The sequence below is a fragment of the Rattus rattus genome, chromosome 2 (genome assembly GCF_011064425.1).
Source record: "Rattus rattus isolate New Zealand chromosome 2, Rrattus_CSIRO_v1, whole genome shotgun sequence".
In the NCBI taxonomy this organism is placed as follows: Eukaryota; Metazoa; Chordata; class Mammalia; order Rodentia; family Muridae; genus Rattus; species Rattus rattus.
Window position 1 is genome coordinate 168,290,068 of NC_046155.1, and position 21,685 is coordinate 168,311,752.

Below are 21,685 nucleotides of genomic sequence, written 5' to 3' on the forward strand. Positions count from 1 at the left end.
CTTTGCCTTCATTCACTTCCAGAAAAGCCAGTGAGGAGGTGACAGGGTCCCCACCAACAGCCCAGAGCCACCAGTACAATAAGGACAGCCAAGGAAATGTTGCTGGGCTGTGGTGGTGTAATCCCTGCACTCAGAAGACAGAGCCAGGGCTGGAGAGATGGCTCAGTAGTTAAGAGCCCTGACTGCTCTTCCAGAGGTCATGAGTTCAATCCCAGCAACCACATGGTGGCTTACAGCCTTCTTCTGGTGTGTCTAAGACAGCTACAATGACTTATATATAATAAATAAATAAATCTTAAAAAATGAAAAATGGAAAAAAAAGACAGAGGCAGACATAACTCTGTGGCTTCCAGGCCAGCCTGGTCTACAGAGTGAGACTCTGATTCCAAAAAGAGGGGGGAAAGGAAAGAAATCCTTTCATTATGGGCCAGCAACCTAGTTCAGTAGGTGAAGGCAGTAGCCATCCAAACCTGACTGTGTAAGTTCTGTGGAACCAGTTCCTGAAGGTCATCTGACCCCTTCCTACAGATACACGCGCATGCGCACACATAAGCGTGCACACAAATAAAAAGGTAAATTAAAAACCCTCTCAGAGTTTCTTTTCAAGATACTCATATGCAGGCAAAAAGAAACAAAACCACAACAACAAAAGGGCTGGGAGAGCTGGAGAGCTGGTTCTGTGGTTAAGAGCATGGCTGCTCTTCCAGAGGACTTGGGTTCAATTCCCAGCAACCACATGGCAGCTTACAGCCACCTGTAACTCCAGTTCAAGGGGCTCTGACACCTTCACAAGACATACATGCAGTCAAAGCACCAGTGCACAGAAAATAAAAATAGAAAATTTTAAAAAACACAACCTTGCTATTGGTCGAGGGCGACCTTGAACTTCAGATCCTCCTGTTTCTACTTTTCCAGGATTGGCATTACATATTACATATGTTGGGGTACAGATCCCCATGCCTGGAGTTTATGCAACACTAGGGAGCTGATCCAAGGCTTCACGTACCAACTAAACTATATTCCAGCCCTCAAACAGAAAAGACTTTCCCAGGCTGATGGCCTTCCCAGGTCTGCGTGTGTGGTGTTGGGTTTCTACAATCAGTTAAAAGTATCGAGTTAGGGGCTGAAGAGTGGCTCAGGGGTAGCTCCTGCTGCATTTGCAGAGCAGTTGAGTGCAGTCCCTAGAACCCACGTGCTGGCTGACAACCACAGGTAACCTCAGTCCCAGGGAATCCAATACTCTTTCCTGGTCTCCAAGAGCACCTGCATTTACATGGTGGACACAAACTCACTCAGACACACAAGAATAAATAAATCCTTTATAACATTAAATTATCCAAGAGTGCGACACATGCTTGCAACCCCAGAACCCAAGGAGCGAAGGCGGGAAAACTGAATTTGAGGCTAGCCTGGGCTACTTAGTAAGACCCTATATTATGTATATATGATGTATACATATATACATATATGATGTGTTCATACATGCATATTATTTTTTAAAGATTTATTACATATAAGTACACTGTAGCTGTCTTCAGACACACCAGAAGAGGGCATCAGATCCCATTACAGATGGTTGTGAGCCACCATGTGGTTGCTAGGATTTGAACTCAGGACCTCTGTAAGAACAGTCAGTGCTCTTAACTACTGAGCCATCTCTCCAGCCTGCATATTATTAGTGTTTATGGATGGGATCATAGATCTTCAGTTTTACAAAATTTGTGAAGCCAGCAATGCAGGTCGAGGCAGTGCTCTTCGTAAATAGGGCGGGCCCAGTTTATTCACCTGTCCCATCCTCAGCAGTTCCTTCCCACCTCTGAAAGGATTCCAGTTTGGGGACGGGGGTGAGGGGAGGTTTCCCGAAAGATCAGCCCTCGGGAAGCCCGCCAGTGCCCCCTGGCGGAAGAGGCTAGAATTTGGCTCTTCCTTTCTTCAAGAGATTTGCTGTGATTATCCAATCAGAGGAATAAGCAAGAAGCAACCAGTCAAAAACGAGTGCGGGACTGAAATTCCACCAATAAGGATGAAATTCGACCAGTAAGGCTCTCCAAATAAAATAAATACTTTTTGTTGAATTAAAAACTACCAAGGTACTTCGGGATTTTGTTTGTTTTGTTTTGTTTATTTTTGAGTCGGGCTGGGTCTCCGGGAGGTGTGGGATGCAGGATGTGAAGCAAGAGAGTGGTTGCCAAGCTTGGGCCGTGAGTACTTGAGAAAGGCAGAGGTGCGATGCGGGTCGCCGGAGGGGCGCGACTAGGAGCGCAACGCAGACCTCGGACAGCTCCAGGGGCTCCAGTTCCAGGGAACTCCCTGGAGAAAAACGAGAGAGTGAAACAGAAAAGGGAACTAGAGGTTTGAGCTAAAAAGACAGATTGATATAAATAAATCCCTGGAGTTGGGAGTGGCTGAGGCAGATTGGGACTAGAGGATACCAAGGAAGGGCTGTTGCACCTTATTCTTCTCTAAGGATGCGGCTAGAGGGAGCCAGAATCCAAGGGAAGGTAAAGTGGACACTCACCCTACCCTAAGTATAGGAAGAGAGGAGGGTTGAAGGAAGGTGGAACCACGCCCCCAGCCCCTCACCCGGGGATTCTAGGCAGGGGCTCTACCACTGAACCACGCCCCCAGCCCCTCACTGGGGGATTCTAGGCAGGGGCTCTACCACTGAGCCACGCCCCCAGCACCTCACCCGGGGATTCTAGGCAGGGGCTCTACCACTGAGCCACGCCCCCAGCCCCTCACTGGGGGATTCTAAGGAAAAGCACCCTGAGGCCAGGTTGAGAGTTCCCAGGAATGCACAAACATCCTCAGAGAAAGACAAATTAATTCCTAAAACTAATAAACAAAATACCTCATTTTTACCCACTCAGAAAAAAAATATGTGTTCTCTTCTCATAGATGATGAGGACAGTAACTAGGGAGGTACTACTCGGTGCCGGAGCACCAAGACACTCTGCCCTCTGCCAAGCCCGTCACCTGTGGAGCTCTGGGCCATGCCTGGAACTCACTCTGGATGCCAGGTTCAGAGCCACAGCTGCTTGGTGACCTGGTTCCTGTATTAGGCCGCGGTAGCCTCAGCCTCTAACAGGGACACCTTTGGAAAGTAAGCGGCAAAGAGAATCACCTGGGTGAGTTGCGGGAGACATTACACAAGGCCTCTACACACTCGCCCTGCCCACTGTGTGTGCGTCACGTCCCTACCCTTGAGCCCCTGGGAGCTGCTCCAGGCCAGCGCAGCCAGCAGCCTAAGGCAGAGCAGAGCGCCTAGGTGATACAGACAGAAACTGAAGCAACTGAAGATGGGGGCTCCACACGCAGAAGTCCTACCCAAGAGAAGGAGCCAGCAGAGGGAAGCAGACTGTGGATAGAGGGGGGAAGCATTACGGGAGCCTTAGACACCTCTGCTCTGGATTGGGGCGGATGGGTGTGGTCCTGGTCTGTAAAATGGGACCGTTGATATAAGTCTGCAAGTTGTAGATAAAACCTGCTTCTGTGTTCTAATGACCGGTTTGGCACAGTTATGTATTCATTTCCGTGCTTTCCTTTCTTTCTTTCTTTTTCTTTCTCTCTTTGGTATTTATTCTATGTGTATGGGTTTTTTGATTAAGTGTGTCTCTCTGTACCATGTGCGTTCCTGGTGCCCATGAAGACCACAAAAATGTTTTCTTGCATAGAATTAGAGACGGTTGTTACCACTTGTACTGGGAATCGAACTCAAGTCCTCTGGACAAGCAGCTCTTCACCGCTAAGCCAGTGCTCTCCAGCACACTCCCCTCTTAAAGACATGTCTTCATGCAATCCAGGATATTCCTGAACTCAACAATCGTCCTATCTCAGCCTCTCGAGTGCGTGAACTACCGCAGCTGGCTTCTACATCCTCTTTATCCACAGACGGGAGTTCTCTCAGGCCACTGAGCAAGAAGCAGCTCGCTCTACTCCAGAGGGATTATCTGATCTCGCTCTGCAGACTCTAAAAATGCCAGCTGGGCTCTGCGCCTAGGCCTCCTTCCCTGTTAAGAGGACACGCTGGTACCTACCTCATACAGATTTCTGGGGGTTCCACGAGAGTATTATGTACTTGCCACAGTGCTTAAGGCTAGGGCCTCACCCACCTCTCAAGGCCACCCTGGAAGCATCTCAGACCACAAACACACTTCTATTTTGCAGGCCAGAAACAGTCAGGTCCCACCCACAACTGCAGGTGGATTTGCACTCCGTGGGCGGATAGCAATGTCTTCCTCCCAAAAAATAAATTATTATATTCTAGTTAGCTCATGTAAAAGACACGCAATCCAGGTATTTTATCTAGAAGCTGTAAACCTAGATTGGGCAGGCTGGGAGCTAGTCTAACTTACATCCCAGCTTATGTCCCTTGTCACTTGCTGCTTCTCCTGGCCATGTGCTCATGGTCCATCTCCTCTCATGGTCACTTCCCCCCTCTCCATGTCCTTTTTTTTCTCTCCTTCTCCTATCTGCCACCTCCAGCCAGGTAATTGAAAACCTGCCTACCTCTATCTATCACCCAACCACAGGCTTTAGCCTTTTATCTACCAATTAACTTGGGGAGCAAGGCTTAACACAACAAAGGCTGCATCTGCTTGTCTTGGAGCAAGAAGATCTTGGGGTGCAGAATTTAACATTTGAATATAAGCAGCACCAGCCCAGCCTCCAGACCCTCCAGACCCAGGCACTCCTAGAGAGGAGCACAAGTGACCACCAGGGTCCCTGACAGGGACATGGGCCCAGCCCTCTCCCCTGTACACACACGAACCAGCAAGGCAGAGTCCTTGCAGGCATGCGCGGCACTTAGAGAAGAGCAAGAGCATCTTCACCCGCCACAGCCGGGCTCTCTTCTGAACTCCACCTCCTCCAGCAAGTTGGCTGGACCCTCTTCAACCATAATCTATTCAAGTCCCCACCTAGATGGAAAACCCTGGACTTTTTCCAGATAGTGTCCCTTCTTCTCTCTCCAGTGTGGAAGCTCCAGGGCCACCTGACCTCCTGGCATCTCCCCCTTGGTTTCCAGACTTTACCCTCAGCAGCCAAGCCTCTGTAGAATAAAACCCTCTTTGTGTTTACACTGAGTCCAGGATATCATTCTTCAGCGAATCACAGACCCTCAACCCTCACACCCTTATCTCCATGGAAACCACTGTCTATGCTAATTCTTTGCATTTATTCTCTCCAAATGCTTTTTTAGAAAGACAACAGCTTACTAGGTGTGGTGGTGCACACCTTTGATGCTAGAGATTGGGCGGTACAGGTGGATCTCGAAGTTTAAGGCCAGCTCAGTCCACATAGTAAATTCCAGGACAGCAGAGAGGCCCTGGGTCAAAAACAAACAAACCACAAACAAACACACACAGAGAAAGAACAAAAACAGTGGCTCTCTACCTAGCCCAGGCGGCTGGAACTTGACATTTCTGTTTACTTCTGAGCGCTGGAATTAGAAACACGCACCGACGTCTGCATACTCACTGACTTCTAACAGAAATGTGAGCGCCCCAGGTGGGCCTTTTTGTTATCCCACCCCCACCTCCTGACACACACCATCGCTATATTTCCAGTGCCTAGAATACTACCTGGCACATAGTAGGTCCCCCACAAGTGTTTCTTGAATGAATGGATGCACAGCCTGGACTTGATTTAAAGACAGTAGTTCCAGAGATGGTGGTGTTGGAACTGAACAGTCAAAAAAGAGAAAGGGCCAGGAATGCAAAGGGGAAACTATGCCAAGTTCCAGGGAAACTGATGCCCTCTTCTGGCCTCCATGGGTATGTACATGGGTGTACTACACACAGGTAAAACACTCACTCACATAACATACACATAATAAAGAACAAATTCTCTTAGAATTAAAGAACTCTTTTTTTCCCCCAAAAACAGGGTTTCTCTGTGTGGCCCTGTAGACCAGGCTAGCCTTAAACTCGGAGATTCACCTGCCTCTGCCTTCCAGGTGCTGGGAACGAATTCTGTTTTTTAAAGACTCAAAACCAGACTGAATTTAACCACTTAATCAAACTCTCTTGGGGGTGGGGATGTTAGGGGTGGGATCCGGGGCATTCCACGCTGTGAGCAGACTACTGTTGAGCCACACTTCCCGCCCCCTCAGTACTCGATTCCAGACAAATGCTCTAATGCCGAGTAGAGCTCCAGACAAGATAGGCTGCAGAATAACAGAACTGCCTGACCATAAATGCAGACCAGGAAGTGGGCCTGTGCCAAGCCCAAAGCAACAGTCTGCTCTGTCTGCTTTGTGCTGGGGATCAGATTTAGGTCCTCCAGCTGGCGAAGTGCTACAGTCCCAGCTCGAAACTTTGTAGCGATATTATTATTATTATTATTATTATTATTATTATTAGTAGTAGTAGTAGTAGTAGTAGTAGTAGTAGTAGTAGTAGTAGTAGTAGATTTTTAAAGACAGGTTTTCTTTTTGTATCCTTGGCTGTCTTGGAACTCACTCTATAGACCAGAGTGAATATGTCTGGCCTCGAACTCAGACATCCACCTGCCTCTGCCTCCTGAGTTCTGCAATTAATGGTGTGTGCTGACACTGCCTGGTTTTAAAAGACTTTTTTCCAGAGCATGGGTGTGTGCAGGTGTGTATTGTGCATCATGTGTGTTCCTGGTGTCTGTGGAGGTCAGAAGTCAGCATCCAAGCTCCTGCAACTGGAATTATAGATGGTTTTGAGCTGACAGCTACTCAGGAAGAGCGGTCAGTGAACTTGACCCCCGGAATATTTTGGGAAGTTTTGTTTTGATGTGTGTCAGTATGTGTTTGTGTGTATGTGCCTTTGTGTGTTTATATGAATTTCATATGTGAAGGCACCAGCAGAGGACAGAAGAGGGCATCGGTTCTCCTTAAGCCACCCTGTGTGGGTACTGGAAACCAAACCTGGGACTGAGCAAGCACAGCAAACGCTGCTAAGAACGCTCTCTGGCTCCCGGGATATTTTTAAAAGGCAAGGGCATTGCACACGACTAAGATTTGATAAAGGTGTGGAAAGGAAACAGGGTGACAACAGTGACTTTCTTTTCCTACCTTAGAGTGAAACAATGTTCTTGTCTCTGGACAAATACTGAAACGTGGAGAACCGAATGTGTCCAAGTGCGGGAGAACAAAGAACGGAGTGTTCTGTATCCTCCTGCAACCTTGGAGATTGAACCCAGAGCCTTGTTCACTCTGAACAAGTCCTCTACAGGGAACCACATCCCAGCATACGTGCTGTTTTTACTTCGGGATTCACAGAAAGCTCTATGATATCCAATCCCCCATCTTCCCCATTATTAACATATTGAGAAAAGCATAGATCTGTTACTAGCTAACCTGGCTTCACTCACCTTTCTCCCATGTGATGTCTATATTCTTGTTTGTCAACCTGACCACGTCTAGAATTGACGAAAATTCTAGTAGCTGGGTACACCAGTGAGGGGTTTTCTTCTCCTCCTCTTCTCTCCTTCCTTCCCTCCCTCCCTCCTCTTCCTCCTCCTACTCCAGATTTCCGAGACAGGGTTTCATTCTAGTTGTCCTGGAACTTGCTCTGCAAACTAGCATGGCCAGAAACCTGTTTTCCTGTGTTGGGGTTAAAAGTATGTCCACTGCCACCAGGTTTAATCTGGATCCTTCCGGTGGGAAGCTCCACCTTTAACCTAGACCATACCTCCGGCTAGCACCTATACAAAGGACATGCAAGAGGGAAGCTTTTGCTTTTTGCCCGCTTGCTCTCACTGTGGCCAGCCAGTTCATCCCTTCACTAGCAATAGAGCTGACTTCTTTAGGATTCCAGCATGTTCTGAAGAGCAGCTGAGACAGCCAGTCTTGTGGACTAAACAACTACTGGATTCTTGATTCTTGGCCCTTCTGTTGGTAGACAGCCATTGTTGAACTAGCTGGACCACAGTCTGTAAGCCATCCTAGTCTCAGTGTCTCAGTGTCTCTCTCTCTCTCTCTCTCTCTCTCTCTCTCTCTCTCTCTCTCACACACACACACACACACACACACACACACACACACACACAGACACCCCAGTTCAGTTCCTCTAGAGACATCCTTAATACACCCAAGCATCATCTTTCTGACCCTGGACTCCACCCAAGGGACTGTTGTGATCAGGGTTTCTCTTGGCTGTCAGGTTGTCCTTCCCCTGTTCAGTCATCAGTACTGGTCAGAAATCTGCCTGATCTTGGTTTCCCTCACTTGGCCTTGGTTACATATTTGGGAAGGGATGATGGCAGAGATAAAGCACTGTTTTAATGAACACACCAACACACTCTGCTGGCAAGACTGATGGCTAACACTGACTGATGAGGACACTGTCAGAAATGTTCATCAAATTTTTATTGCAGCCAGACACAATGGGGCACTGTGATATGGGAGGCAGAGGCAGGAAGATCGGGAGTTCTAGGTCATTTCAGGCTACTCGGTGATTTTAAGGCCATCCCGGTCTGCATGAGACCCTATCTCAAAAGTAAACAAATCCCACGGCTGTCGACTGGGCACAGCGATACAAGCCTGCGACCCTGCACACTGCAGGCAGAGGTGGGTGGACCTTGAGTTCCAGGCCAGTCTTTGCTACACTGCAACTACACTGCAAAACAGTCTCAGGTTCCCATTACAAGATACCTGACAAGGACAACTTAACAGGACTTAGCTCATGCCATTAGAGGTCTCACTCTGTGGCTGTATGGCCCATCACTGTGGGTCTGCAGCAGAAAGAACACAGTAGGAGAGCATGAAAAAAACAGAGCTGACTGCTTCCCAACAGCCAGGCAGCAGAAGGGGGCCATGACCGCTGACAGACCTCCTCCCTATACATTTCTATGGGCTATTTTTGGTGCTGGGCATCAAATCCACAGCTTTGTACGTGAACACACGTTGTCACTGATCTTCAACCTCAGTCCTACTTTTTGTGTGCACACATCTATGAAGGCTGAAGGGTATCTTCAATCATCTTTCATCTTATTAAAATTAATTCATGTGTACTGTCTTTGTGATGTGTATGCTGGGCACCATGGAGGCCAGAAAACAGCATCAGATCCTCCGCAACTGGAATTACAGATGGTTCTGAGCTGCCGTGTGGGAGATGGAAACGGGACCTAGTCCCTGAAGAGCAGCGAGTGCTCTACCTGCTGACCCATCCCTCCAGCCGCTCACTCTGTGACACAGGTCGCTTGCTGAACCTGGGACTCTATTGCTTAGCTGGAATGTCTGCCCAGCAAGGTCCAAAGATGCTCTGGTCCCCCTGTCTCCAGCGTTGGGATGATGAGCACAGGTCAGTTCTGCACCTCCATTAAGCAGGTTTTTATCTCTGTCTGTTCCAATGGGATGTCCAGAGAGCCAGAGGGCATCGGATCCCTTGGAGGTGGAGTCACAGTGGTTATGAGCTGCCCAGGACAATTCTGGTCTCCTGTAAGAGTTCTTAGCCACCAAGCCACACTTGGGGACTAAATTCACCTTCATGCCTGCATGGCACACACGTTGCCAACCGGGCCCCTGAACTGTGGGGGTTACTCCAAGCAGGTTCTGGAATGTTATGTTTTCTTCACTCCATCCCCATCTCTGAAGTCTGAGGAGGTCTCATCACATAGCCTAGGCTAGACTTAGCCTTGTAGTCCCTCTCGCTTTACCTCCCACACCACCCACCTGCCCCGTATTGGGTCTACAGGCATGACTATCACTCCTGACCAGTACCACTTCTCAGTTTCCCTTCAGACCAGAAAACACTCAAAACTAGCCAGCACATTCCAAGATCATGGGACGGAGGCCATACATTCCTAAGTACAAAGATGGCAAGATGGAGCCTTGTTTTTATTTCTTCTTCTTACAGCACTCATGATAGCAGTAAGGAAAGGGGGAAAGGAACCAGAAACCTAAGTAAGGTCTTAGTGATGGAAGGAACACGCCCATGCAGCCTTGTGAAGTAACTGGGAGCACAGGCCAGTGTCCCCTGATCCCCGAGAATACACTAGTGTTCTCCATTTCCCCAAGGACTCGGCAGACTGAGGTCATCTGCAAACCCCCTAAGGTATGTCGGCAAAAGGACATACCCAGGCTCGGCCTCAGCTGGCAAGAGTGAGAAATGTACAGAGGGCAAGGCCAAGGGTTCACGTCAAAGTCCACAGTGAAGCCGCCCCAGACCCTGATTCCTGATGCTTTTTTTTTTTTTTTTCTTTTTTTTTTTCAGAGCTGGGGACCCGAACCCAGGGCTTTATGCTTCCTAGGCAAGCGCTCTACCACTGAGCTAAATCCCCAACCCCTCCTGATGCTTTTATTAACACACAAACTGGGGAGAAAACAAAACCCTGTGAAACCTTTGCAGTGAGATCTAACCACTTCCAATGAAATGGGTCGTATGAAAACTCAAGGACGTGTGCTCACTACAGGGACAGCTATGGGCACCTCACATGGAGCTGCTGAAAACCTGAGGTAGGCAGGAATGTGTCCCGCTGGGAAATGAATCACACAAGGTGACATAAGAAACTCTTCCATCTGTAAGCAAGGGGCCGTGACCCGGGGGAATACAAAGCATTTCTTCTTTTTCTGGGCTTAAGAGGGAACCTAGGGTCCTTCTAATGCTAGAGCCAAACACTAGAGCGAGCTGTGACCCAGCCAAGTTTCACCTTCTCCACCAGAGCCACGGGGCCCTGCCCAGCCTGGACCTGTGTGTCTCCTCTGCAGCTGCGACAGATGTGTAAACCAGCCTTGGCTTTCCCACGGCCCATTCCCCAGCTCTCACGTCTCCATGGCTGCGGTGCCCCACTTCTAGGAAAACCTGGAATAAACCCCTGTGCACCAGATGGGTATTCTCTGTGTCTGGTACCTACCTGGGTATGGGAAAGGAGGAAGTAACCCAGTGAGCCCCACAACCCCTCAGAGGTTCAGCACAGGGTTCAGTTCTAGACCTGTGCAGCTGTAACCGAAGTTCAGATATTCCTGCTGGGAGTTAGCACAAGTGCTGTCAAGTCACGGATTTTATGATGGCATCTGGGGACATTAAGGCTTCCTTGTTCCACACAGAAACTGTTCTAGGGCTCAGAGGCCAAGTGAATGAACCACCCTTCATACTGCCACAGTACATGCTTCCTGTTTAGAGCCGCCCAGACATCACCTGCCTCAAATCCAGCAGCTTCTACGGGCCTGAGCCCATCCCTACCCAACAGAAACCACCCAGTCACCTTCCCCCTTCTCTGTAGTGCCACCCCCTCTCCCTGAAGCTGGGATCCACCACCCACTCCCCATGGCCATCTGTTCCTTCCCCATGGCTCCATGGACCCCAGAATGAGGCAGGGCAGGTGATAGACGGTGCCTGGTACTCTGCCACTCTAGTACCAGGATAGGAGAGGGTGGCTAAGGAAGTGTGGACTGGGCCCTGGTCTGAAATGAGTGTCTTTATTGCTTGTACCGTACAAATATGAGGAGTAAGGAAAGGCCAGTAGGGATGGGAGAAAACTCTCAGATAAACAGACACACATAAGAAGTAAAAAACAGATGACCCCTATAACCATCCCCGGCCACCCCACCCTACTGCCTTTCTGAAATCCACCTATTCTGGGGGTGTGGTGGGAGATCAAAACCAGGAAAACTCATTTCCAAACACCCAGAGATATTGAGGAGGGAGAGACAGGGCTAGAGCAGCAGGCAAATGGCTGCACTCGCTGCACCCCATGGGATTAGACGCTCAGGCTGGGGTGGGGCCTGAGCCACTCACACAAGTGCTGCAGACAGCTGTGGGCACCAGCATCCCAGAGCCTGAGATGCTCACTGCTAGGTCAGGGTGCACACCTGCACCCACAGCACTGACACAACTCTCAAACATTCACTTTAAGGCTCCAGAACAGGGGCTCTGGAGATGAGGCGGCCTCCACCCCACTGTGTATCAGAGACACCTGTCCCCATCTCTGTCCCCTCAGACCCCAGTCAAGTCCAAGGGGCCCAATACTGTCTCGGTGTGAGATGTGTAACAGCCAAGGTTGGCTTCCCTCTGCCCCAGGCAGAGAACGGAGCCATCCGAAGGGGCCCAGCGGGAGGCAAGGCTGGCTAGAAGGAAGCCCTGGTAAGGCACTGGGCTGTGGGCAGGAGGGCTGCCCCGGAACCTTCCTCCTGCTTTATGGAGACTCAAGAGAGCAGCTTGGGAGGAAGACGCAGTGCAGGAGGCAGCTCCTGCTCCTGGATTCCCCATGAGGATCCTAGGACTTGGCTCCATTTTCCATGGAACCAAACCAGATCCCTTAGTTTCCGAAGGCTTCTGCCTGTCCCTGGACATTATTGCTTTTCTGCCCCGGGTCGGGTGGCAGCAGACAGACTGCCCAGACGACAGCATAGAAGGCATCTGGGGTGCTGGGGTTGGGGCAACTTCTAGATGTGTCCTCCGCTGGTTTGCCTCCAAACCCAGATGACTCCATGACTCCCCACTTCACTCTCTTGGAGGCTGGTGATTAATAACCTCACTCTCCATCCTCCCAACGGCCTGTCCTTGGGCAGGTTCCCAGCACTCCTCTGGGAGCAGAGGGGAGGCCGGAGGAGAGGGCCGCCAGGACCACTAAGTCTGAGCAAGAACTGAAGAAGAAACTGGATATGGGATGAGGGGACAGGGAAGGGAACGCAAACCAAAGGCAAAATAAAGTTTTTTTTTTAAAAAGCCACCCAGGCAGTGGATGGCGGCCATGCTTGTGTCCTGTGGTGGCAGAGGGCTGCTCACTCTCGGATGCTGGCTGAGTAGGAGAACTGGGGGAAGTGTGTCCGCTGGTCCAGTTCCAGCGAGCCCAGGCTGTCATCTGTAGGATTGGATGGAGATGCATGGAGATGAAGGAGCAGCAGTCTTGCCACCCCCACCTCACTGGGAAAGTTCCCCAGAGAGGAGAGTGCTGGGAGCACAGGAAACCTGCATAGGAGAGGTGGGAGCGGCCGCCACAGCACTAGGGCCAAAGGCAAGCAGCATCTGGAGAGAGGTCTTAGCTATGGCGTCCTCCCCTGGCTGGGTCTTCTGCATGTTCTCCCCTCCCCAGCACTCTCTACCACCAGGTCTAGCCTGTCCTGTCCCTCCCATACTCACTTGCAGCTGAGGATTGACAATAGCCCTGGCATAAACAGAACCCTTACATGTGTTTCCATGCAGAGGTCTCCTCCATTTCCTGTGTGACCCCAGAACTTTCTATTTAACCGCATGCCCTCTTGCCTCTGCAGACCCCATCTGCCTACCCACAGCCTGTCCCTTTCCTGCAGGACTCTCTCACCGCTGGTTCCCAGAGGCTGCTCCTGCCAAGAACGTACTCTTGGCTGCCACGCTGCTGGGCCAGAGGGTGGGATCCCGAGGCCCAGCCTTGGGGTAGCTTCAGATCAAGAACACAGTCCGTCCAGATAGTGCTCTAGACCAAAGACAAGGACTGTCCCTAAATCCCAGAACACACTATAGCCACAGTCCTTGATCATCCTTACAGAAGCGGCAGGCCTTGCAAGCAGGGGAAGTTGCAGACACAATAAAGACAGCCAACCGGGGGTTGGGAATTTAGCTCAGTGGTAGAGCGCTTGCCTAGCAAACGCAAGGCCCTGGGTTCGGTCCCCAGCTCCAAAAAAAAAAAAAAAAAAAAAAAAAAAAAAAGACAGCCAACCAAGGTCCTCCTGGCAAGCAGAACTCAGAGCAGACCCCACTTCTCAGTCATCTAGTCAGGCCCATGAGATACTTACATCGGTCTGGGGGTGTGATTGTGATGGACTGGGCGGTGAATTCATCATCGAAGTACCTTGTGTCCACTTCTGAAGTGACCTGAGGTTTGAAGGGTGGCAGGAGCTGTGGGGAGGAACCTGGCGTCAGCACTGACAGTCACTCACCTGTGGGCAGGCGAGGCCTCTGCACAGGCGCGGGTGCTCACCTTCTTCTGTACCACATCCTGCCAGTTGATGCTGAGGAAGAACCGATGCTCCATGACCTCCTTTGCGTCACTGGGACCCCCACCGAGCCTGGGAGAGACAAGCATCACCAACCAGCCAGCACCCAAAACTGCAGGTCCTAGGAACCAGGCTCAAAGCAAAGGCAGGCATAGCCTAAGGGTCCAAGGCCTCTGCACGGCTTTTGGTTTGCCTGCCACAAACCTCCTTTCTGAGGGGACCTAGGACTGGGGAGCTCATGGCTTAGGTCAGAGGCAGGGAGAAAGCAATCTAGAACAAGTTAGCCTCACAGCTGGCCTCATCTTTATCCACGAGGAAGTGACAGGGTAGTGGGGCAGGCTTACAAGGCAGAAGCTCACACACTGGCTCAACCTTATATAGTCCTGCGACCCTAGCCTGGCCATAAGGAACGCTGTACTCCTGTGTCCCCGCAGAACAGGCAGTGCATCCTATGGGCCCATTGGGATTGCTCAGGGGACAACACGCTCCAGGTCACACCTCTGCTTAGGGTCCTTCTTGAGCAGTCCAGCCAGCAGGGACTTGGCCTCTGGCCCAAGCGTGCGTGGGAACCGGATCTCCTCCATGAGGATGAGCTCGAAGAGGCGCTCGTGGTCCTGGTTGTAGAAGGGCAGGCGGCCGCACATCATCTCGTACATGACCACGCCCAGCCCCCACCAGTCCACTGCACGCCCGTAGTCATTGTCCTCTAGCACCTGAGGGAGCAAAGATAAGTATCCGTGCAGGGGAAGCTAGAGTGGCCCCACCCCCTGGGCTCCCGCCACCCTGGCCTGCATGCTCCCAGTCCCCAGCCCAAGGCACCTCAGGCGCCAAGTACTCCGGGGTACCACAGAAGGTTTTCATGGTGGCCCCATCACTGATGCCCTCTTTGCACAAGCCAAAGTCAGTGATCTTGATGTGGCCATCTTTGTCCAGCATAAGGTTTTCCAGCTATTTAAAAAAGAAAAAGAAAAAAGAAAAAGCCAATACATGAGAGACAGATCCTCCCAGAGTTTCTTTTCCTCTAAAGCAGCAGTTCTCAACCTGTGGGTCTCGACCCAAATGACTCTTGGATAGGGGTCTCCTAAGAGCATGAGAAAAAAGTAGCAGCAACAATGATTCTGTAGTTAGGGCTCAGCACGGCATGAGGCACTGCACTCTAAAGGACAGGGCCACAGCACTGGGAAGGCTCAGAGCTGCTGCTGTAGAGGCAGCCGTTCGGGTGGCAAAGCTGCCCCATCAGGGACTGCTGGGGGACAGGGGCCACAGCACAGGTCTCATTGTGTAACCCTGGTGTCCTAGACCTCAGAGAATGCCTGCCTCTGTTGGGATTAAAGGCATTGCCATCTGGCCTAGCCTGGGCTTTAGTTTTTCTAAGGTTCAATATAAGTGGTACTATGTTCTCAGAATTTGGCTTTTTTTTTTTTTTTTTTTTTTTTTGAGCTGGGGATCGAACCAGGGCCTTGCGCTTGCTAGGCAAGCGCTCTACCACTGAGCTAAATCCCCAACCCTGGCTTGTTTTATGAGATAAGGTCACTCTGTAGCTAAAGCCAGCTTTAAACTCAGAGCAGTCCTCCTACCTCAGCCTCTCAAGTCTTAGAATTACAGGCATGAGCCTGAAGTTTTGTTTCTTCGGTTTTCGAGAAAGGGTCTTTCTGTGTAGCCCTGGCTGTCCTGGAACTCACTCTGTAGACCAGGCTGGCCTCAAACTCAAGAATTCACCTGCCCCTGCCTCCTGAGTGCTGGGATTGAAGGTGTGCAGCCCAATGAATGGCTCAGGTTTTTGTAGTTCTCAAGTGCATACTAGGAGACAGTATAGAGCACCTAACACACATGACCTCAACGAGGCCTCAGCATCCACCAGGCCAGGCCCCTGGGACCCTGGGAGCCCAGTTATTAACAACCCTTCCTTTACTTGGTTCTCTCAGGTCTGTGTGTTGTGCTGGGCATAGAAGCAGGGCCTCTGCACTCCACCCCCAAGCTTCATCCCACGCCCACCTAAGAAGGTTACCATCTGCTCTGGCCCCTTCCCCTCAATGGGACGCAGCCACAGCCACTGGGTAGCTTCTCTGCTACCCAGAGTTCCCCTGGAAAATGCCACAGCACGTGGTGCACACTCTTTGGCAGCAGGTACTGTGGGCAGCATGAGCGGTGCTGCTCTGAGCGTGTGCACACCTTCCTGGGTGAACACATGTCGCTGTGCACAAGGGCAGATGGCTGGCACATCGTCTTAGCATTACTGCCAAGTTATGCTCGGGATGGTACCGTGCCAACTGACAGCCCATCAGCAGCCAGGGTACTCACAGTTCTTCACTGTACAACTGTCTAAGGTGTGTGCCATGGGCTATCCCAGACCCTCAGTGCACTCCAGCCCTAGCTCTGACCCTTGACCCCAGACCATCCTCTCACCTTGATGTCGCGGTACACCACATCCCTCGAGTGCAAATACTCCAGAGCTGACACAATCTCTGCTCCATAAAAGCGTGCCCGATCCTCCGTGAAGACTCGCTCCCGAGAGAGGTGGAAAAACAGCTGCAAGGAGGCCAGGCCTTAGCACGGGTTACCAGACACCGCCCCTGCAGCTCCGTGCTATGCCCCAGAGCAGACGGGCCCCAGCAAGGAGAACCACGAAAAGAACAGCACAAGAAAAAAACACGGGAGAAAAGATGTAACCCAGTCTGATGGGACTCAAAAGCCTCAGCACTGAGGCTGGAGCACCAGAGCGGGAGTTCAAGGCCAGCCTTGGGTACACAAGACTGTTACAAAAAAGAGCTAAGGATGAGGCTGGTGTGTAATCCCAGTACAAGGGAGGTAGAAACAAGAGTATCAGGAATTCAAGGCCAACCTTAGCTACGGAATGAAAATGAGTTTGAGACCAGCCTGGGCTATCTGAATGAGATTCTGCCTAAAATTAAACAAACACATTAATTAATTAGCTATTAATAAGCAAGTAAGCAAGGGCTGGAGAGTAAGCAATAAGTGGTAGGTGCCATGAGAGAGCAGTGGAGATAGTGTGAGGAGATGGACAGTGTGTGTGTGTGTGTGTGTGTGTGTGTGTGTGTGTGTGTGTGTGTGTGTGAGAGAGAGAGAGAGAGAGAGAGAGAGAGAGAGAGAGAGAGAGAAGCAGTCAGTCAGTGACTGACAGAGGCACAGACTCCAGAGCCACAGGGGCCTAGACCCATGTGCTTTCTCAGGGATCCCCTAAGAACACATTCCTCTCACTGTCTGTCTACTACTACCCAGCAGCCTTTGCAGCTGGCTTTGAATACTGACCAGCAACATAGCAGCAGTGTGAACTTGGGTGAGTCATTCACTTAACCTCCCCCAGTCTGCCCTCCACCTTCAAAGTGATCTTGTACTACCTGCTTTGGGGGAGGAGGGGAGCACTTGATGACACTCAATAAACTCCCCCCACCTCCCGTCACGCACATCCCCACCTCACTTAGGTCTTCTCTGCCTCCCTCACCACTACCAGAAGTTGGCCAGGCGGCACAGCTCACCTCGCCCCCGTTGGCATACTCCATCACAAAGCACAGGCGGTCATGGGTCTGGAAGGCATACTTCAGGGCCTGTGAAGGAAACCAGAATACTGGGGCAGAACGAAAGCTACGCCAGCTGAAGGGTAGAGACCTGAACTGGCAAACCCTGCCCTACTAGGGTTCAAGTCCTCGGCATGTCCAGGGGAGGAGACATATTCTGACCACCTAGAGCTGTCTCACCAACTCTCCTCTGAAAGAGACGTCACACCCAGAGCTGTGCTCTGTGTCACAAACCTCTTGTCTGCTACGGCTCAGAGTGACAATGGGTTGGGTGCCAACTCCCAAGGAAGATGGACAAGTCGTCCGCCCACAGCAGCTCTCGAATGTGTTCTACGGAGCCCTACAGTGTTCCTCCCGAGCCCTGACAACTCCTCTGCTCACAAAAGCACAGCTCTGTGATTCCGTCTTCCACACTGAGGGATCACACAACACAGCACCGAACCCAGGACTTCATAGACACACACAGCCTCAAAGCTACCACTGAAATCTACTCAGCGGGAGTCAAAGCTGGGCCTGTGACAGCATATTTGTGACTGAGGTTTCTTAAAACCAAAGCCAATGCAGTCTTCTCACTTTGGCCAGCTGGGCTAAGCACCTCTTACTCCCAGAGACGGCCGCCAAGCAACCACCACCCAGCGTCCTGATGTTCAAGCAGTCTGGGAGCCCAGTGCTGCCCCGCTAGCCTGCCTGGCTTACAACAAAGCCATGCCTGTAACCGCTCTTTCCCAGAACTCTGCCCAAGGGTTGGAAGGAGAGGAAGCTCACTGTAAGGAAGGGGTGCCTGGTATTCTGCAGGACCCGGCTCTCCGTGACTGTGTGGGCGACTTCATCCTGTGGACAGAGAGTGCAGATAAGTGGCAGGGACACATGATAATCTGCGGTCACCAAGGAACAAAATCCTGATGAATCCTCCTCAAACTGGGAAACTAGAATGACAGGGTCAGAACAGGCCCTTTTCAGGCCCAAATGGCAGCCCAGACAAGGGGGATTTCAAAACCATAAGGTGAACAGCTGGTATGACTTCACAACAGAAAGCCTAGGCTAGCAGCACCTAAACCCAGGTCAACCACTAACATTCCACTACAGCTGGATTCCTCAATGACCCAAAGGCCTATGTGCTGATGATAGGATAGCGGTCCCCACCTACAGCATGCTCGGAAAGAGGGAGACTTTGGGGACAGAGTCTAATGGGAGGAAACTAGGTCGCTGTGCTTAAGCCCTTAAGAGAGACACTGGGAACCGAGGCCCTCTCTTCTCTCCTTTCCAGCCCTCCTTGCCATGTGCTCCCCCTGAAGATGTATAACGTCCTCACCGGCCTAACCACAGAAGACTGCATCTATGAACTCACACATAAAACAAGCACAACCTGTCCTCACTGCTAACTCTGCAATCTCGCCTGAAGCAGCTCTAGCTGCCCCCCAGAGGGGGAAGAAGCAGGCAGTCTGTGACCCCTCACCCCCGGGGACCACACCAACATAGCAACCCCAACTCTAGAGAGGGCTGGTGAAGGCTGTATATCTCAGCAGTACTTCTCAGGGCTCGCCCTGGCATCAGCATCAAAGGTAACTTGTAGAAATACAAATTCTCTGGGCCCATTCTGTCAGAAACTCAGGGTGAGCACATGGAGGAGGTCATGGGGGTGGGGGTAGAGCACTGTCTCAAAAGCTGAAGTTTAGTGTATGCTCTAGGGCAGGACCACAGGAGAGCTTCCAGACGCCGTTTGTTACCTCAACCTAGGCAAGGGCTTAAACTCAGGAGACACTAGGACTATCGCTCATTTCTGACTCTCACAAACGGGGAGGCTGTAAGTGCCCTCTGCGTGTGCAGCTGGGGTGTTGCTAAACTTCCCAGAACGCACAGCTGGCCCCATGGTAAGGGACCCCGGGGCCCACAGTACAGTGCTGAAGCTGACAAGCCCTATCCCTACGTAGCTTTGCTTCCTCTTGCAGAGGAACCAAGTGCAATTCCCAAGCACCCACGACAGGCCACTCATAATGGCCTGCCACTCCAGGGGTCTGACACTCTGCCCTTCACGAGCCACCCCTGAATCTCCTTTATCCTGAGCATGTTTCAGTCACTAAACCCATTCTTATGAAAAGGTCCCACTTACTTTGTGTAAGAATTTTACTATTAAGCTTATTACAAACCTTTCCTTCTGCTGGGCACAGCTTTAATCCCAGCCCTCAAGAGGAAGAGGCAAGTAGATCTCTGATCTCTGAGTTAGAAGCCAGCCTGAACTACAGAGTGAGTTCCAGGACAGCCAGTGCTACACAGAGAAACCCTGTCTTGAAAGACCAAAAAAGGAAAGAGAAAAGTTGTGTGTTAAAAACCAACCACAAGGGCTGGAGAGATGGCTCAGTGGTTAAGAGCACTGACTGCTCTTCCAGAGGTTCTGAGTTTAAATCCCAGCAACCACATGGTGGCTCACAGCCATCTGTAATGGGATCCGATGGCCTGTTCTGGCATGTCTGAAGACAGCTCACATACATAAAATAAATAAATCTTTAAAAAAACAAAAAACAAAAACAAAACAAAACGACAAGAACTACCTTGGCTGGGATCATATTCAGGGGCCCACTAGCTCAGTTAGCTCCCACCACTGAGCTTCCTCCCTGTCACATTCCCAGCTCAGCTCCTAACAGCAGCTGTTGGGTGAGGTCCAGGGCTCTCGGGGCTCAGGCCTTTCTCCTCAGACAGTGAATCTAGGAGACTGGTTCTTGGGACAGGATGTGTGGGAAAAAATAAGAAACGAGCATCAGATGGCAGGGGCAAATGTCCCAGGCCTGAAAGAGCTCCCAAGCATGGTCTAGCACTAGACAGTGGCACCAGACCTGAGGACACTCGAATATAACTCAGGGGCACACAGCTTGCAGAGCTTGCAGGGTAAATACAAAACCCTGGGCTCCATCCCCAGCAGACCTCCTCCTCACTCCTTAAAAAATGGCTATTGTCACCTTTTTTTTTTTCCTGGTTTTTTTTTTTTTGTTTGTTTGTTTTGTTTTGTTTTTTTTGAGATAGGGTTTCTCTGTGTAGCCCTGGCTGCCCAAGAACTCTCTCCATAGATCAGGCTGACGTCAAACTCAAGAGATCTGTCTGCCTCCTGAGTGCTGGGATTAAAGGTGTGCACCACCAGTAATCGGTGGCTGTTGTCATCTTGAGGCACTAGTGCTAGAATGGGGCCGTGTGCCTTTTGCCTAGCCATCAGGTACTGTACCCACCACTGAGCCTTTCTCATCCACTGCAGGCCACTGTTCCAGACTGAACACAAGGCCACAGCAGAAACAGATGGGCAAACACTTCAGCTTTTCCTGGAACAGGAGGATAGTAAAGTCTCCTCTGCTTTTAGTCCAGTAAAAGGTAGCCTGAGATAGCCTACTGTTAACCAATCAGCTTCCCCTGTGTGGTTCTCTTGCTGCGGCCTTCCAAACTCTCCTGCTCTGATGGGAGCCCTGCTTATAGAACTGAGGCTGCCTGCCCTACTTCACAAACCACAGCTAAAGACAACCAGGCCTAACCTAAAGCTGCTGCACTGTGACCTTTGGACTCCTGAAGGGCCTGCCCCAGCCTCCAGCGGCCCACCTTTGCAATGATGACCTCCTTCCGCAGGATCTTCATGGCATAATAGCGGCCAGTGGCCTTCTCTCGAACTAGAATGACTTTGCCGAAGGTGCCCTTGCCGAGGAGTTTGAGATAATCGAAGTCGTTCATGGTCTGTGGGTAGGGAGAGTGGAGAGCCCTTGGTATTTAGCACTTGACTCATGGAGCCAAACTCTAACAAGGAAGAGGAAACCAAAAGATGCCATGGCTCAAGGGCTTCTAGGTGGTGGGGGACACAGCAACTCTGTGTGCTGAAGCTGCAGGTAGGCCCAGGGGCTCCCGGCATGGACCTTCCAACTTCAATAGACCCAGAGCAGTTTGCCCTGGCACAGTTCCTCACCTCAAGGGCACAGGGCAGCCCCCCACAGCATCCACAACTAGAGGTCATCCTACATCGGGAAGCCATGAAGAGCCCCTGCTGAAGCCCGGCATGCTTTGTGGGAAGCCCCAGCCCCTGGCCCCCAGCACTTACCACTTTGGCCCGTGCCTTGCTGACCGCTACCTCCATCATCTCAGATGTGGAAGAGTCACTGGGGGAGCCACACTTGTAATCCATGGCATCCTCCCCGGGGCCCCGCTGCTTCAGACTGTTGGCTACCATCTGGATAGCCCGCATCCACTCTTCCCTGTACGAAACACACACAGGTCCTGAGAATCCCTCCCTGGC

At 51.1% G+C, this 21,685-nt stretch overlaps 1 protein-coding gene across 3 annotated transcripts in view; it reads right to left on the minus strand.

Moving 5' to 3' along the window:
• Positions 1 to 11,368: 11,368 nt before the first annotated feature.
• Positions 11,369 to 21,685, minus strand: part of Akt2 (AKT serine/threonine kinase 2) — a 50,471-nt gene continuing 40,154 nt past the window's right edge. For all 3 annotated transcript variants that reach the window (XM_032894102.1, XM_032894103.1, XM_032894101.1), the window contains 10 exons: positions 21,491 to 21,644; positions 21,001 to 21,132; positions 18,187 to 18,252; positions 17,383 to 17,451; positions 16,292 to 16,414; positions 14,705 to 14,833; positions 14,384 to 14,598; positions 13,870 to 13,957; positions 13,685 to 13,787; positions 11,369 to 12,774 (listed from right to left, as the gene is read on the minus strand). In XM_032894102.1, coding sequence (XP_032749993.1) covers positions 12,695 to 12,774; positions 13,685 to 13,787; positions 13,870 to 13,957; positions 14,384 to 14,598; positions 14,705 to 14,833; positions 16,292 to 16,414; positions 17,383 to 17,451; positions 18,187 to 18,252; positions 21,001 to 21,132; positions 21,491 to 21,644 — 1,159 coding nt within the window. In that variant the 3' untranslated portion in view covers positions 11,369 to 12,694. The remainder of the gene's footprint in view (positions 12,775 to 13,684; positions 13,788 to 13,869; positions 13,958 to 14,383; positions 14,599 to 14,704; positions 14,834 to 16,291; positions 16,415 to 17,382; positions 17,452 to 18,186; positions 18,253 to 21,000; positions 21,133 to 21,490; positions 21,645 to 21,685) is intronic.